Raw genomic sequence first — 17,393 nt, forward strand, 5'->3', positions numbered from 1 at the left:
TAGGCACTTGGATGTCAAGGGGAACAAGCTAGGTGTGGCCCTGAATCCCAGAGTATTTGACAAGGTCTATTTGGGGAACGGGATCTTCCTGTTTGAAAGGAAACCTAGTAATAGATTCACAGAGAACAGGCCACATGAGAACTTCTAAGGACTGGCTGGGACTCAAGAATCTTAGGGAAGAAAGAAAGACAGTCTTCAAATAAATGTGATAAAGAGTCTTTTCAAGTATCACATGATAGCACTTACATGTGGAATCTAAAAAAATGATACAGATGAACTTATTTACAAAACAGAAACAGACTCACAGACATAGGAAACAAACTTACGGTTACTAAAGGGGAAGGGGTGGCGAAGGGGTAAGTTAGGAGTTTGGGATTAACATACACACACTACTATATATAAAATAGATAATCAACAAGGACCTCCTGTATAGCACAGGGAACTCTACTCAATATTCTACAATAACCTACATGGGAAAAGAATCTGAAAAAGAATGGATATATGTACATGTAAAACGAAATCATTCTGCTGTACACCTGATTGATTTAGGTTGTACACAACATTCTAAATCAACTACACTCTAATATAAAGTTTAAAAAGTCTTTTTACACCTGGTGGTGAGTAACCATTTTCCCTGAGAGGAAGCAGAGACAGGAAAGGCAGAAGTTGGTTCCGTACGCAGCTGCAGGGATCCTAGTAGGATCCTGGCCTCCTTGGAGGGTAGTTAAAGCTGTGAGGTGTTAAATCTCACTGTCAGAGGCCACGGCCGCCCTGTCTGCACCTTCAGGAAGGGCCAGCAGCTCCTTGAGATCAAAGAAGATGGGAAGTATAGCTCTGGGACAGGTGCCAGCACCCGGGCCCACAGCAATGCTGCTGGTGCAGGCCTGGGCTCAGACCAAACCAGCGTCAAACCCTGATTCCAAGACTAAGCCCTGCGACTAAGACTCTCTGTTCCCATTATCCAGAGAACGGGGTGATGACTGCCACCTCCCAGGATTACTGTGAGGGTAAATGAGATGATGCATTGGGACGTGTTGGCATAAAGTCTGTACGTAAAGGGCTGCTCAAGTTAGGATGATGATACTGTCATTCTTAAGTTGGGTGTCATGTGAAGAGTGACTGAGATAGTGATTCAAATGCTCAGCTCTTGTGGTAAAGTCTAACACTGTAGAATATATTATGTTATATAATAATACACAAGAATATAATACACTAATGTATAATATAGTAACATCACTAGTGTGTCTTTACTGAGCAGTATGTGTTAGCCTTGTTCTGAGCACTTCACATGTACTAGGCTCATTTAATCCTCCCGTCAGCCCCACGAGGTTCTATTTTTATCCTCAGTTTGCAGGGGAGGAAACTAACACATCCCAGTCATACAACCAGACAGTCTTGGCGGAGGGGCTGGAACCCAGGCGGCTGGCTGCACTGCACTCCCTTCTTGCCACTCACAAAAATTCAGAACATCAAACCTGGCACCCTGAAGCCTCTGCCTCTGGCTCGGCCCGTCCAGCGGCTGCACTCAGGGTCGTCTGCTGCTCACCACGGTCTGTGGCCTCAAATCTTTCCTTTGAAACCTGCCTTGGCCTGCAGTCTGCAACTACTTCCACTTTCAACATGCCATTTCTACTTTCAGCCTTCAGAGTCCTCACCCCCTATTGTGTCAAGATCTCATGACTGCCCCAAGACACTCTGCTTTGTCTTTTAAGAGGAGCCCCTTATTTCTGACATCTGGTCAAGGAGTTCATATTCCCCTACCCACGGGGGTGCTCAGTCTGCCTATTTCTGGCTCTGTGTTGCTTTTGAAGCCTACGGAATGAAAATGTTTGAAAACGACAGCAATGACACTTTTGGCCTTTACTTCTACGAGCACAAGACATAGTTTCCCAACTCTGTTCGGGGTGGTGGGACCCTTGGAACCCTCCGCTGCTTTGGAAGTGAACTTCTGCTTTTATCTGTTTTATATACTTGGATTTCACGTGAAGTTTCATTTGAAAACGGGTCCTATTTTTAAAAACGTTTGAAAATCACTGAAGAGTCCGAACATATTTGCAATTACCAAAGAGATATTGAGCCATCTCTCTGTTCCCTCCCGACCCAAATCCTTGTAAGGCCCCTAGAACCCAGGCAGGGCACAGGTCTGATGGGGAAGGACGTTTTCATCTTAACCATCCAGTCTCTCCCTTAAGTTTCCATTTGACCTTCCACCATCATAAAGAACATTTTTACCCTAAGGACAGACTGACTCCTTGGAGTGACCTTGACAGTGCATAATTTAGAATTTCAAGAAGCCATTCTCTAGCCTGTAGAGTCCTCCAAATCAGGAAAATAAGCACAGAAACATGGTAAACTCTTAACTGTTCATGAGAGTCCTCTGGGGTAGCAGGAGGTAGGACACAGCAAGGACAGATGGACTTCTGAAGAGCCTTACCTGTTTCTCGATGAAAGCGTTGATTCTCTGTAGCATCCCCTCGCACGTGAATTCATACGGCATGTATGGCTCAATCTGCAGAAACAGAACACGGTATCATGAAAGAGGAAGACACAGGACATGCAACACTTACCCAGTTCTCCATTGATTCACTCACACTCAGGTGCCAACACCTGCAGGGATCCTTGTAAGGGGCTAAGACTATGAACTTGGAAGTCAGCAGACCTGGCTTCACAACCTCATTCTGCTCCTTATCAGCTGTGGGACCCTGAGCAAATTATCTACCACCTCTGAGCCTCAGATCCTTCATGGGTAAAATGGTGATAAGAAAAACCCATTTCTTGGAACGTGTGGTAAAGATGACGGGGGGGAAAAAAGCGCTTAGTTCAGTGTCTAACACAGAGTAGACACTCAACAAAAGGTGGAGAGTGTCACTTGTTAGAAGGTAAGCTCCATGGGGCAGGGTCCATGGCTGCTGGGTCATCTACATCCCGGTGCTGAGTGGGGCGGCACACGTTGGAACCAGCAAACATCTGGTGAATGAATGCATGCTCCCTGCCCTGAGAAAGGCGCATGATGAGCGGTTTAAGGACCGTGACAGTGACAAAAGCTTTGTTTTGCATTAGTAGGTGAGCACGTTCCCAAAGAACTCATGGTGCAAAAACAGAGTGATGAAGTGTCCCAGAGAGTTCAGCTAGAGGGTCCCAGGAAGCTAGAAGGTCAAAGCCAACTTCTGCTCATGCTGGGCTTTTAAGGTCAGCTATGACTCCAGCAAGCCAAGACTGAGGAGGGCAAAGATGCAGAAGACGTTCCAGGGGGGAGCATTAGTGGGAGATTAGACATGAAAGAAGGACAGCAGGAGGACAGAACTAGGATCATGGAAACTGGTGAGACAGGCTAGTAAGAGGTTCACTGGATTTCCACAAAAGACTTGTGGTTTCTACTCTAAGGAGCCTAGCCTTTACTTGAGGGTAGCAAGCAACGTAGAAGGTGCTTCACTGGGGTAGGGGAGGCAATCTGATCAATACTGTGACACCTGACGGAAGGGGAAGAAATGCAGGTTGGAGCTCTGCAGTGCCTGTGCCGACACTATGACGCCTGCGTCTTCAGGAGCAGCCGGCTGGCATTATTAATCTGAAATGGAAATTTCACTTGGGAGAATATGGCCAGCAATCCAGTTTGTTACAGCTTCAGAAAGCCCAGTAGCACTTATCAGCACATTCACCACCTCCCTCTTAAGTCTACACTCGCCTATCTCAAATCTACAGGGTGGAGACCTGGACAAAACATCTGTGAGTTGAGGCCTGCTGAAAATGGGACAATTGATGGAGAAGACACCCTTCTGGGGGCAGCCAAGTAGCTGTCCTCAAGGCAGCTTCTCCCGTTTTCCGTGTATGTTGATTCACACATTACATTTGAAATCTTCTTCAACCATGATTAGTAATTTCATAACATGTCTTTGAATGCACAATTAGATGACACATCACACAGGCTGTAACTCAGCCATCCCTGCCCACATCCATCCAGAGAGAGCCGTAAGAGGCTGAGCCATAAGTGCTGTAATATCAGGGTAGGACTATTCTGCATGAGCTGAGGTCCTTTTGTTCCTAGATCATTTATCTCAGAAGAGCTCAAAATGCTTTAACTGACTTAACATCTTTCAAGCTTGCATCTTCTCATCTCAAGCTTTTGCACTTGCTGTGCCTTCTCTAACCCAACCACAGTCCTTTCCACCAAATGTAGACTTTTTCTTTTAAAGAATATTTATTTAATCACCTTGTGAGTGATTCCAGAAGCTTTCTCCAACTGTCTAGAGATATGCCTCTTCCCATGTTTGTGGAAAAAGATATGAACGAATAAGAACAACAAAAAATGTACAATAGAGGACTTCCATATTGGGCTCATTTGGGGATAAGTAGGATTTCTAGAGTGAGGTAAATAAACATCGGTGGGCCATCTGTCATGCGACCGACAGATCCAATTATATGGTGGGAAGCATACTGAATACTCAAGGGTCATTCCTACAACATATTCTAAAGGGTATCCATTAGAAATGAAAGTGCATTCATTCAAAGGGCTTATGCAATAAACACAGAAAAAGGGCTCTTCCTGTGTCCTACTAACCAAAGCCAGTTTAACCAAAGGGGATGTGACTCATTAACTGCTTTGTGGCCAGTTCACTGTTTTAAAAGATAAGAAGCTAATTTTCCTATAAAGGAAAAGCAAAAAAAAAAAAAAAAGAAAGAAAGAACTTGTATTCTTAAGCCACCTCTGCCATGAGTTCCACTAGCCCTGCTGTGTACAGAAGCAGGGTCCTCTGTGTGGGAAAGCTCCCCAGAGCCCTGGCTTTAGGAATACTGAGCACTGGCTAGCCTCTGATGTTGGATCTGCTGCACAGATTGTGTGTGTGTGTGTGTTGTGTGTGTGTGTGTGTGTGTATGTGTGTGACAGTTTTCTGTAGAACTTCAGGAACAAGTCAAGGTCTTTTGGGGGATGAATGAAAGGGAATGTTGAAACCACACCAGTCACTGAGAATCCCAAGTGGGGTCAGTTATGGAGAAGCAGGGGGGAATGTGCTTGGTCATCTTGCTGGTGGACAAAGGACTGTTACTCATATGGCCATAGGAAGGATGCCTGCAGGCTGCACCATGCAGTCCCTGCTGGCCTTGGAAACGTTCCCTACCCCCCATCTTTTCCTCCGTTTTCTCCTCTTCACCTCCCTTCCAGTGGGATTTCCTGTCTCTAGTATTACTCAGCGTTCTAAGTCAGAGTACGACTTCTACAGGGAACTGCTCTCTGATACCAGTTAACCTCTGCATGGTCCCACCTGACAGGTGGCTTGGCATCTTTCAATAACAGATGGTCTTAGAAGGTACCAGAAGTTCAGGGGTTGAGTCTTATCTCCTCTATCTACTAAGCAGAGAATTTTAAGTCAGACGTTTCCTGGAATTTCTCTTGATGATTTCAAATGTAAAATAGGTCATGTCATTCCCCTGCTCAAAACTACCCATCATACTCAGAATAAAATCCAGAATCCCTCTTGTGGTCTATTTGGAGGCCCTACACACTCTGGCTCCTGCAGACCCTTTTATGGTCTCCATTATTTCTGATGGGAAGTTGGTGGTCTTTCATGCTGTTATTCCCCTGAATGTAATAAAATTTTCTCTGGCTGCTTTCAAGATTATTTTCCTCATCTTTCGTTTTTGGCAGTTCAGCTATGATGTATCTAAGTGTGTTTTTCTCCATATTTATCCTGCTTGGCCTTCACTGAGCTCCCACAATCTGCAGGTTAATGTTATTCATTAATTTTAGAAAATTCTTAGCCATTATCTTTTCACAAATATTTCTTCCAGCCATTCTCTCCTCTGAGGTTCTAATTACACATAAATTAGGCTGCTTGAATATTGTTCCAGAGATCTCATATGCTCTTTTTTATCTTGTTCTTTTTCCTCTAATTTCAATAATTTCTATTGATAAGTCTTTAAAGTTCACTGATTATTTTCGTCTGCTGTGTATAATCTGCTGATCAGCCCACTGAAAGAGTTAATTTCTGATACTGTACTTCTCAGTTCTAGCATTTTTTCATTTGGCTTTTAAAAAAGTTCCCATCTCTCTGCTGAAATCCCCCATCTATTCACATATGTTGTCTATCTTTTTCATCAAAGCTTTTTTTAAAAATAATTAATTAATTAATTTGGCTGCATGGGGTCATAGTTGTGGCAGACAGGTTCCTAAGTTGCAGCTCGTGGGCTCCTTAGTTGCAGCACATGGGCTCCTTAGTTGCGGCATGCACGTGGGATCTAGTTCCCTGACCAGGGATCGAACCCAGGTCCCCTGTATTGGGAGCACAGAGTCTTAGCCACTGGACCACCAGGGAAGTCCCCAACAAACCTTTTAATACATTTATCTCAGCATTTAAAATTTGCTGTATGGTAATCCCAACATCTGAGCCATCTCTGGTTTTATTGATGGTGTCCTCTCTTAATGATGGGTCATGTTTTCTTGCTTTTTTGAGTGTCATGTAATTTAAAATCTTGTAATTAAATATGAGAAAGCTTGGCACCAAATTTCTGACCCATTTATAACAAGCATAAGGATTATAATGTTAATAGTCTTTGTATTAATCTCATTCCTTACTTTCTCTCTCACTCTCGTCTTCCCTTTACTTCATTTAATGATGTTTTTCTTTTTAAATTTTTTCTTAATAAACTAGTCAAAAATACTAGTTTCAATCCAGGTTCTACTACTTACTAGTTGTGCGATTTTATGTAAATTACTTAATTTTCTTTAAACCTTAATTTTCTTATCTGCAGAAGGATTAAATGAGACAAGGCTCATAAAGATGTACAGAGAGAGGGCTCCCCTGGTGGCGCAGTGGTTGAGAGTCCGCCTGCCGATGCAGCGGACACGCGTTCGTGCCCCAGTCCGGGAAGATCCCACATGCCGCAGAGCGGCTGGGCCCGTGAGCCATGGCCGCTGAGCCTGTGCATCCGGAGCCTGTGCTCCGCAACGGGAGAGGCCACAACAGTGAGAGGCCCACGTACCGTCTGGAGGTATAAAAAGAGCTTCTCCCTACATATGACCTACTATTATAATTACTTTTTATGCCCCCTTAAGTGGCCTTAAATGGTTTTAGGGAAAGGGTTGGTCAGGGTTTTAAAAAGAGGAGCAGTAGATGTTCCATGAAGTGAACAGAGCCTCATGTAGAAGTGGTAGAACTCAGCACCCACTTAGCGCTTTACATGTCAGGCATTCCCACGAGATTTTTGTTTGACAAAAGGGATCTATTATCTAAAAAGTTTTGGACTCTGTGATCCAAGATTTTCTGCCTCTACATTAGCTTTCAAATTACTCCTCTTCAAAAGAATGCACACTTAACTAAGTGTTGTGGGTTGAACTCTGTCCCCCACCCCCAAAAGATATGTTGAAGTCCTAACACCCAGTACCTGTGAATGGGATCCTATTTGGAAATAAGGTCTTTGCAGATGGAATCAAGATAAGAAGAGGTCATAGTGATTTAGGGTGGGCCCTAATGCAACATGACTGATGTCTCTATGAGAAGTGGAGAAAACAGATAGACACACACACACACGGAGAACACCATATGACAGCAGAGACAGAGATGAAAGTGCTGCAGCTGCAAAACAAGGAATACCTGGGGCCACCAGAAGGTGGAAGAGCCGAGGAAGGACCCTCCATGAGAGGCGTCAGAGGGAGCATGGCCCTGCCGACATCTTAATTTCAGATGCTGACATCTGAATTTTAATTGCAGCCTCCAGAACTGTAAGAGAATAAATTTCTGTTGTTTCAACCACCACTTTGTGGTTCTCTGTTATGGCAGCTTTAGAAGCTAATACCCTAGAGGACTCTGAGACTGAAGAAAGAAGAGCCTTCGAGCTCTGCAAGAAGGATCCTCTGGTGGGAAGCTGCAGACATGCAGCAGGTGCTTGAGGTGGCCAGCAGCACCACACCCACTCAGCACTTCATCTCTTGGCTTGGCCACCAGAGGTCTGGGGGGCTTCTGCCCTAAACTTGAGACTGGGATGAGATCGTACACGTCGCTGATGGGAAGCTCTGAGCAGCTACCTCAAAGCTCAATAACTAGACCTGCTCTAAAGGGACATGGGTGACACGCTGGAGTACTCCTGTTCCCCAGGAGATGTGGTCCGTAGCTGAAACTGGCAGTTGGGAGGGCCTCACTTTATTCCCCAAAGGGGAAAGGCAGCCCTTTACATGGGCCAACTGGCAACTCCTCCTCGGATACATGCCTTTCTAGCCTCTCCCCCTTGACTCTCACTGTTCCTCTAACTCATGTCTTTCTGGGCTCACTTCTCTGTTTAACTTTGCAGATTCCTACTCATGCTCTGAGACTTAACTCAATGCTGCATTCTCCAGATGTCCTTATAAGGAGCAGAGAAGACAGAAATAGAAGAGAAACTTACGGTTACCAGGGGGGAAAGGAGCGGGGAGGGATAAATTAAGACTTTGGGATGAGCAGATACAAACTACCGTGTATAAAGCAGATAAACAACAAGGACCTACTGTATAGCACAGGGAACTATATTCAATATCCTGTAATTAAACCATAATGGAAAAGAATATGAAAAAGTATATATATATACTCATATATATACACACATATATATACATATCGGAATCATTTTTGTTGTACACCAGAAACTAACACAACATTGTAAATCAACTATACTTCAATAAAAAAAAAAAAGAAGCAGAGAAGACAGACACTCCTCCATCTCTGGCATGTTGGTCTTGGCACTGAACATACTCTGCCTCAGTGTGCTGATGTGCATACATCTATGCCTCGCTCCCTCCATGCCTCCCACCATCTATTAGGTACATCGCTATGCTGGGTCCTGAGAACACAGCAGTGAGACAGGTATCGTTCCTGCCCATGCTGCTTACGGTCTAATGGAAATCCAGACTATCACTAACAAAAGTAAGAACGTTATAGTATTACATTAGCCAAGACATGGAAACAACAGTCCATCGACAGATGAATGGATAAAGAAAATGTGGCGTGTATGTATGTACACACACACACACACAATGGAATATTACTCAGCCATAAAAAATGAAATAATACCATTTGCAGCTACACGAATGGACCTAGAGATTATCATACTAAGTGAAGCAAGTCAAAGACATATATGATATCACTTATTTGTGGAATCTAAAATATGACACAAATGAGCTTATCTACGAAACAGAAACAGACTCACAGATATAGAGGACAGATTTGTGGTTGCCAAGGGGATGAGAGGGCAGGAGAGGGTTGGATTGGGAGTTTGGGATTAGCAGATGCAAGCTATTATCTATAGGATGGATAAACAACAAGGTCCTACTGTATAGTACAGGGAACTATATTCAATATCCTGTAATAAACCATAATAGAAAAAGAATATGTAAAAGAATGTATATACATGTATAACGGAATCACTTTGCTGTACGCTGGAAACTAACACAACACTGTAAATCAACTATACGTCAGTAAAAAAGAATGTTACATTATTATATATGCAATACTGACTTAATACTCCTGACTAGACATTTATTATGAGATCGACACTGCACTTAAGCACTTTATATTCATTATCTCATTGGATCCTCTCAAGTACCTGTAAAGTAGGTGAAATTAGCCTACATCAGGGATGAGGAAACTGAGCCTCAGAGGTTAAGTAACTGCCCGAGGGGACACTGCTGGACCCCAACCCAAGCTGTCTGATTCTAGCCTGTCCTTATAACCACACCTATACTGCTTCTCTTAAAAAATTATAACAGAGTAATCGCTGCTCTGATAGGAGGAGGACGGAGGGCAGGGTTTACTGGTAGAATCCAAGGCAGTCCCGGGGTTGGGAGAGAGGATAACTTGACCCATCCCCTACAGGGTGGTAAGTTTCCTACAGGCAGGGAGCCAGCCTCGTTTATGCTTATGGAAGTGAGCGTCCCTGACAGTGGTTCAGAGGGCAGTCTGAATACAGTAGGTACTTAATACATGTCTGCTGAATTGTTCTGGAGAGTCCAGAGATGTTAGTTACTTACACAAAATTTTATAAGATGTTTAGGTAGAAAAGCCAAATAAACAGATGCTATAAAAAACATTTTCCAGTATTTCCTTAATTAGTCCTTTTCCTTCTCACTTTTTTTTTTTTTTTTTTTTGCAGGGGAGCGGGTCTATCTTTTCTGATCTTTGGGAGAGCTACATAATGAGGTCACTGACACAAGCAGAATTCAAGTTTCTACTGCTGTGTCTGGGACCCAGGAGCCATGTCGAAAGGGTCTGTGGAATCCATGCACGCATCTGGACACCAGCTCTAATTCCATTTCACAGAACATCCACAAAAATCCCCAGGCCAGTCCTACAGCTGGGCCATTTTCTAAATTTCAGAGTCAAGCTGACATGGAACCATTCTAATTACTTGAACGAAGGGCCTGTGATGCTTTCCACATGATCCCGTTCACATCACAAATGGGGGAAAATGGAATAAAAGATATAACCTTCTGACTTAAAATTGCTTTCACGGCGTCCTCCACCCCCTCCTGATTGTCGAGGTCAACAGTCCAGACGTGTGGCTGGCCGATGAAAACTTCGGCATAAGGATGCTGGGAGGTCAGCTGGAAAAGAGAAAACAGAACACCTCAGTCTCACGAACACTGGCTTTTTTCATTTCTCAACCTTCTGTGCTAGGTGAAGCGTTATGCTTTTTACGGTTCCGAGTTGTACTTGTGTAGGTAATGTCACTTTTTGTTTTGGACCCTTGACGATCGAAACCTCCTAAGCACCCCGTAAGCAGGTAACAATAAAAGAGGGAGGATTCCACAGCTTTCTTTCTTTCTTTTTTGCTTTGACCAGCAGGACATCTACTGTCAGGACCATCTGGAGAAGCAGGCACAGCCCTGACAGGTACAGGTAAGGACACCGAGGCTGTCAAGTGTGCCCGGCTGGCAACACTGGCAGTGCCCACGGGTGCCCACCAGGCTCATGTGGGATGTTTTAAAAGACACACGGCCAGGCTACGCTGTCTTAGACCCTTGGAGCTGGGATCTTGGGCACTTTGGAGGGGTTCCTGGGAGTCTAGGGGTCCCAGGAGGGCATGGCCCTGTGTGAGACCACGGCATCCACAGGGCAGGTCCGGTGATGGCTCCTCACCTTGAGTACCGCTTTGAAAAAAGAGTTAGAATGTCATAACCAGGTGACGTGGAGGCTGTTACAGATGGCTTCAACCCCCCAAATCACACCAAGAAATAATGAATATTTACCCTCAGTCATATCCCAGCCCTGAAAATCACCTAGATCAAACTAGCATCTGTTATAAAATACTGGTTAGGATAGACAGGTAAGTATAAGGAAATTACAATAAAGTTCTCATAGGCTTTAAAGTCACAGAAGGACACGTAACGGCACATATGAAAGGTGACAGAAAGGGAAATAATGCTACCAGAAAAAGAGAGAATTTTGGAATAATAATTAGCATAACACTGGAGCCTTAAGAGTCATAAAGGCAATGTGTGATCAGAAAAGCAAGGAAAAGTAGCTTTTGTTTTAAAGGAGGTTTTATTTTAAAAACAAAGGGTGGCCAAAGAAACCCACAGGAATATTGGCAATTCTCAGTTCTTGAAGAATCCGTTTTCTAAAGACAGCTAAATTTACCCCTCAAACTTGTTCCCACCTTTATTCTTGTATCCTTTTAAGGCTGTGGTATAAAGAAAGCATTCTGGTGCACTTTCAGTTCTCAAAGTTGGTGGGTGCTGCCCCAACCCGTGGCTGAGGACCAGGGATGCCAGACGCCTTGAAATGTGTGTGACCGTCCTGCACAGGGCAGAACTGTCCACTCCCCACAGGCCTTCACATGCCCCGCCAAGCTCTCAGGTGGGTTCACAGAACCTGCCTCTTTGGCACATCTGAATATACATTGAGTTTTCCAGGAACATAATTGCCATGTAAATCAAGGGACATGTTATTGGGAATTTCACCAATAAGCTGTTATCACTTCAGAAAAATCATGGCAGCAAAGTCAATGCCACGCAGAGGATCTGGGTCTCCAGTACAACATACCCAAACCAGTCTGTATTTGAAGCTGTCACAGTAATGCCAATGGAGTAGATCTGTGTGTCTACACGTAGGCACCTTTTTATTTAGCTTCTCTTTCTTTAATGTCAATTATAAGTAAAAAGGGCTGACCAGATTCGGCTCAATGTTTTCTTCTTCTTCTTCTTTTTTTTTTTGCTGTACGTGGGCCTCTCACTGTTGTGGCCTCTCCCATTGCGGAGCACAGGCTCCGGACGCGCAGGCTCAGCGGCCATGGCTCACGGGCCCAGCCGCTCCGCGGCATGTGGGATCTTCCCGGACCGGGGCACGAACCCGTGTCCCCTGCATCGGCAGGCGGACCCTCAACCACTGTGCCACCAGGGAAGCCCTATTCTTCTTAAATACAAGCATATTCACTGTAAGGAGGAATGAGACAACATGATGCCTTCTAGTGTGGTTCATGGGTATGATACAGTATTTCTGGACCACATATACACAAAATATCTATTACCTTATAGCAAAGTATTTTCCTTTTACTTCTCTTTCATATTATAATTAGAGAATCATTCTTTGTGTGTGTGTGATAATCGCATTTCTCTTTGATTTTATTTAGATTAAACTTGCAATTGAATACATTTTTTAAACATCTTTATTGGAGTATAATTGCTTTACAATGGTGTGTTAGTTTCTGCTGTATAACAGAGTGAATCAGTTATACATATACATATATCCCCATATCTCTTCCCTCTTGCGTCTCCCCCCTCCCACCCTCCCTATCCCACCCCTCTAGGTGGTCACAGAGCACGGAGCTGACCTCCCTGTGCTATGCGGCTGCTTCCCACTAGCTATCTATTCTACATTTGGTAGTATATATATGTCCATGCCACTCTCTCACTTTGTCACAGCTTACCCTTCCCCCTCCCCAGGTCCCCAAGTCCATTCTCTAGTAGGTCTGTGTCTTTATTCCCGTCTTACCCCTAGGTTCTTCATGACCTTTTTTTTTTTTCTTAGATTCCATATATGTGTCAGCATACGGTATTTGTCTTTCTCTTTCTGACTTACTTCACTCTGTATGATGTTAGCAGGGTATATTTTTCATTTCAGGAGGGAAAAGAAGATGTTATAATACACTTAGAATAAAAGAGGGTGTTGGGTGTGGAAGGGTTGAGGCCAAGCTGGTTCCCTTTTCTTCCTTCAGATCCCAATATACTCAGAGGACTGGGTGATTCAACTGGCACCTCTGCAGCTTGCTCTTGGCCACCGTTCTTCGTGTCTTACCACACCAATGGTGTGCATGCATTACTCAGGGGGGAAATCCAGAAGATAAATTACTGGGCCTCCACTCTGAGCCTTCTCTGGCCCCCACTCGTGGAAATCAGGCGATTCTGAGGTGCAGGTATCCTAGACTTTGCTCCTGCCTCTTCTGCCAGAGTCACGCCCCTCGCTAGCCTGCAGCTCCCCATGCTTCTGACATATACCCTTTTTCTTTTGCTCAGCTGCGTGGTCAGGGATAGAAGAAGAGTGCCCGCAGGCTCCTGGAGCTGGGGGAGCATGCTTTTCTTTTTCTCAGCACATATTTTAGATTGAGCACGCATCAGTGAGGCCCCTCAGTTGGGGCAGGCACGGGGCTAATCACCTGAGCAGACATTATTTATCAGGTTTCCTGTGCATTGATGAGGATTCTGAGGGTTAGAGGGGCTTACAACTCCCCAAGACCACATAGCTAGAAAGCAGCAGAGCAAATTCAAATCTAGATCCTTCAACAACTTTTTACCTTTTTGACAAAAACGGAAGATGACAATTTTAAAGGATGCTCTTGAGCTCTTAAGACAATGACCAAAAGGAGCTCAATGGAAACACCAGCCTTTCCATCAGTTGCTTAAAACCAGCTAACCTAAAACAAAATCCCAGGACTGAATGTATGTCTGCATTAGACCTTTCCTGAAGCTGAGTAAAGTGTCATACCATTTTCATTTTGTGGCCTGGAGAACAAACTAATTAATTCTTCCAACTGAATCAGGGTAAATGAAAGTTGCCATCAGTGTCACTATTTAGCAGTCTCTCTCCCCTCTGCCTTTTAAGGTCCCTGCTCATTTACAAGGTTGCTCTAAGCACTTGGAAAATACAAGATGCTGAGCCATTATCATTTTGTTCATTTACATTTATGGAGGGTTACTTAATTTTATGAGTAAGGCGTTTTGTGATTCATTATTCCCCCTCTGAATGTTCCATTCGTCCTTGTTAATTTCTTGAGAACCGTATGATCTGAGCTATCGTATATCAATCAGTATATTTACTGGAGTATAGTCTGTAAAAGTAATGAAAATCTTATTAAATATAAGACGTTGTTTCAGAGCGGCTGTTAAATCTCCAAGAAGAACACAAGTTCTCTTCATGGAAAAGGAAACCCTGGAGTCACAGAATTTCTAAAGGTTTACAAAATGTCAGAATAATGATTAAGAACCGGGCTTCCCTGGTGGCGCAGTGGTTGAGAGTCCGCCTGCCGATGCAGGGGACACGGGTTCGTGCCCCGGTCCGGGAAGATCCCACATGCCGCGGAGCGGCTGGGCCCGTGAGCCATGGCCGCTAAGCCTGCGCGTCTGGAGCCTGTGCTCCGCAACGGGAGAGGCCACAGCAGTGAGAGGCCCACATACCGCAAAAAAAAAGAACCTACTAATATGTTTCCCAATATAAAGAGAGAAATCCAAATTATATTACATTTAAAGTGTAACTTGAACCAACCACATTATACTTAAGGCATACGGAACTTCTCTTGAGTGTGTACACTGTGGTTTTAAAAATGGGTCCAATGCAAAAATAAAAACAAAGCTTTTTGTTTTCTAAATACAAAGAAAAATTTAGACTTCTCTTCAAATGAAGGCAAAGAAGAGACATAGATGCAATTTACATGGACCCATTTACATGGATCTATTGCTGCTTAGCTCAAAAGATTAGCAAGGGCACAAGAAGATAGCTACGTAATTATACACGCTTTGGTTAAAATTCTTCTATTTGCTGAGGAAAAAAAGAAAAAGGATACTTCCTAGGGATTCTTGACCCTTAGAAATCTGTACAAGTGTTGATAGCTCTTTCCCAATTAAAAGCATCTTTGATCAGGGGGATTCTGTGAGCTGAAAGAGCAGAGTGGGGTGGCCCACCTGCCCGTGAGGTCAGGTTCACTGGCTCCCCTCAAAGCTGTGTCATGTCGCTGGCTACCAGCCTGCTCTCTGCACCGTCTCCAGCGGAGAAGGAAATGGACATCAGATGGAACCTGCCCTCCTGCATAAAGTAAAGTGACCTGCTTGGGGTTTCCCTCCAACGCATCAACATTCATGCTTCTCCAACTCAAAACACGACTCTTCTTTTCCTCTAAAGCACAGCTCCCCCACTATCCCCTTCTAGCTAACCCAGCACATCCTCCGCCGGGCACCACTCCAAGTTAACTTCCCCTGCTTAATGTACTCAGCTCTTTCCTTATGCGTGCCCGTTGATTAGACATCGCTCTTATCACACTTCCATATCAAAATCTGAGCTCCTGGGAAACAGGAAATGTGTCTTGATAAGTTCCCCCAGTGCAGTGACTTAGTACCACAGGCCCTGTGGGGATACAATGAACATCTGTCAGCTGACCTCTGCATCCCAGCCCTCCCACGGGAGCCCAGGACTGATGGAGTCACTTGTGGGAGGTCACCTGCTGAGCAGCTGTTGAAAGCCTCCCCCAGTGCCATTCTAACCGGAGTCTCATTCCAGCACTGGTGGGACCAGCTGAAAGGACAGGAGGAACCAAATGCCTGGGCGGCAGCTCCAACACCTATTCCCTTTTGATGCCATGAAGAATGAAAACCCTCTATCACCTCAACAAAAAGCAAATTACTAAAGAATCACAACCGACAGCATGAACATACTTTTCGCAACAATATCATACTGGCTGATCTGATCTATGTAACATTATATCATTCACTGGGAAAGGGTTAGATTGTGTTTAAGAGGGTCTTAAATTTTTTTCAGGAAAAAGTACTCAGTTGTAATACAGTGTTATCAAAATCTTCAGAATTATCAAAATTGAAATTATTATCTAATTCTAGTGATCAAGAAGGTACCAAGTCAGTCCAAAATAGTTTTGATGAATCATTTCCCAAAGTCTTGTATATAGAAACTGCAATAAGAAAACTGATGGGCTTCTTTGCTTTTCATGCATTAGTAAGTCAGACAGAGAAAGGCAAATACCATGTGATATCACTTATATGTGGAATCTAAAAAAATGATACAAATGAACTTATTTACAAAACAGAAAAAGACTCATAAGACATAGAAAACAAACTTATGGTTACCGAAGGGGAAAGGGTGGGGTAGGGGGAGGGATAAATTAGGAATTTGGGAATAATGTATACATACTACTATATATAAAATGGATAAAAAAACAAGGAGCTACTGTATAGCACAGGGAACTATACTCAATATTTTGTAATAACCTATATGGGAAAAGAATCTGAAAAAGAAAAAATATATATATGAAACTGAATCACTTTGCTGTACACCTGAAAGTAATACAACATTGTAAATCAACTATACTTCAATAAAAAATCATTTTTAAAAAGCCCTTAGCACACAGTAAGTGCTCCAATAAATGTTAACTAAGATGGTTATTATCATGGGAAACCAGAAAAAAAAATCATGAGGGAAAAATCAAATGGTTGCAAGAAAGATCCACTGATACATGGTAAAAATAAAGGGGCAAAAGTTGGAGGAGAACGAGGGTATTTGCATGGTCTCAAAGTACTTCCCCCAGTATAGAGAAAAACAGTAACTTTACGGTGGAGAAACCTGGCAAACATGACCTTAACCAAGTGATCAAGGTTACATCACCAAGTAATAAAACACTGGTATCACGCACCCCCTGACATGATACACTGAGGCCACATGACTTCTGTGGGATTCTTGCCAAAAATGTGTAACCTCAAACTAATCAGGAGAAAACACCAGTCAAATCCAAATGGAGGGACAGTGTACAGAACAACTGACTGGTACTCTTTCAAAATGTCAAGGTCATGAATGACAGTGAAAGACTGAAGAATTGGCACAGATTGGAGGAGACTAAAGAGACATGACAGGTAACGGCCATGTGGGAGGCTGGACCAGAAAAAGGATGTTGGTGGAAAAACTGGTGAAATCCAAATAGAGTCTGTAGTTTAGATAATATTACGGTACCAATGTTAACTTCTTGGTTTTGACAATTACACCGTGGTTTTATAATATGTTACCATTAGCGGAAGCTGCATGAAGCATATAACCAAACTTTGTAATCTTTCTGCAGCTTTTCTTTAAGACTAATATTATTTCAAAATAAATAAAAAGCAAGTTCCAGCAATTCCCCTCATAGGTATATATACCACAAAGAACTGAAAGCAAGGA

General features: G+C 43.5%; 1 protein-coding gene across 1 annotated transcript in view; it reads right to left on the bottom strand.

The window, feature by feature from the left end:
- Window positions 1–17,393, bottom strand: part of MGAT5 (alpha-1,6-mannosylglycoprotein 6-beta-N-acetylglucosaminyltransferase) — a gene marked incomplete at both ends in the record, with an annotated part of 224,113 nt that overhangs the window by 14,828 nt on the left and 191,892 nt on the right. Inside the window, 2 exons of the mRNA XM_082659049.1 lie at window positions 2,435–2,509; window positions 10,451–10,567. Of these exons, the coding sequence (XP_082515175.1) occupies window positions 2,435–2,509; window positions 10,451–10,567 (192 nt within the window). The remainder of the gene's footprint in view (window positions 1–2,434; window positions 2,510–10,450; window positions 10,568–17,393) is intronic.

This window comes from Grampus griseus (assembly GCF_964374135.1).
Source record: "Grampus griseus genome assembly, chromosome: 7".
NCBI lineage: Eukaryota > Metazoa > Chordata > Mammalia > Artiodactyla > Delphinidae > Grampus > Grampus griseus.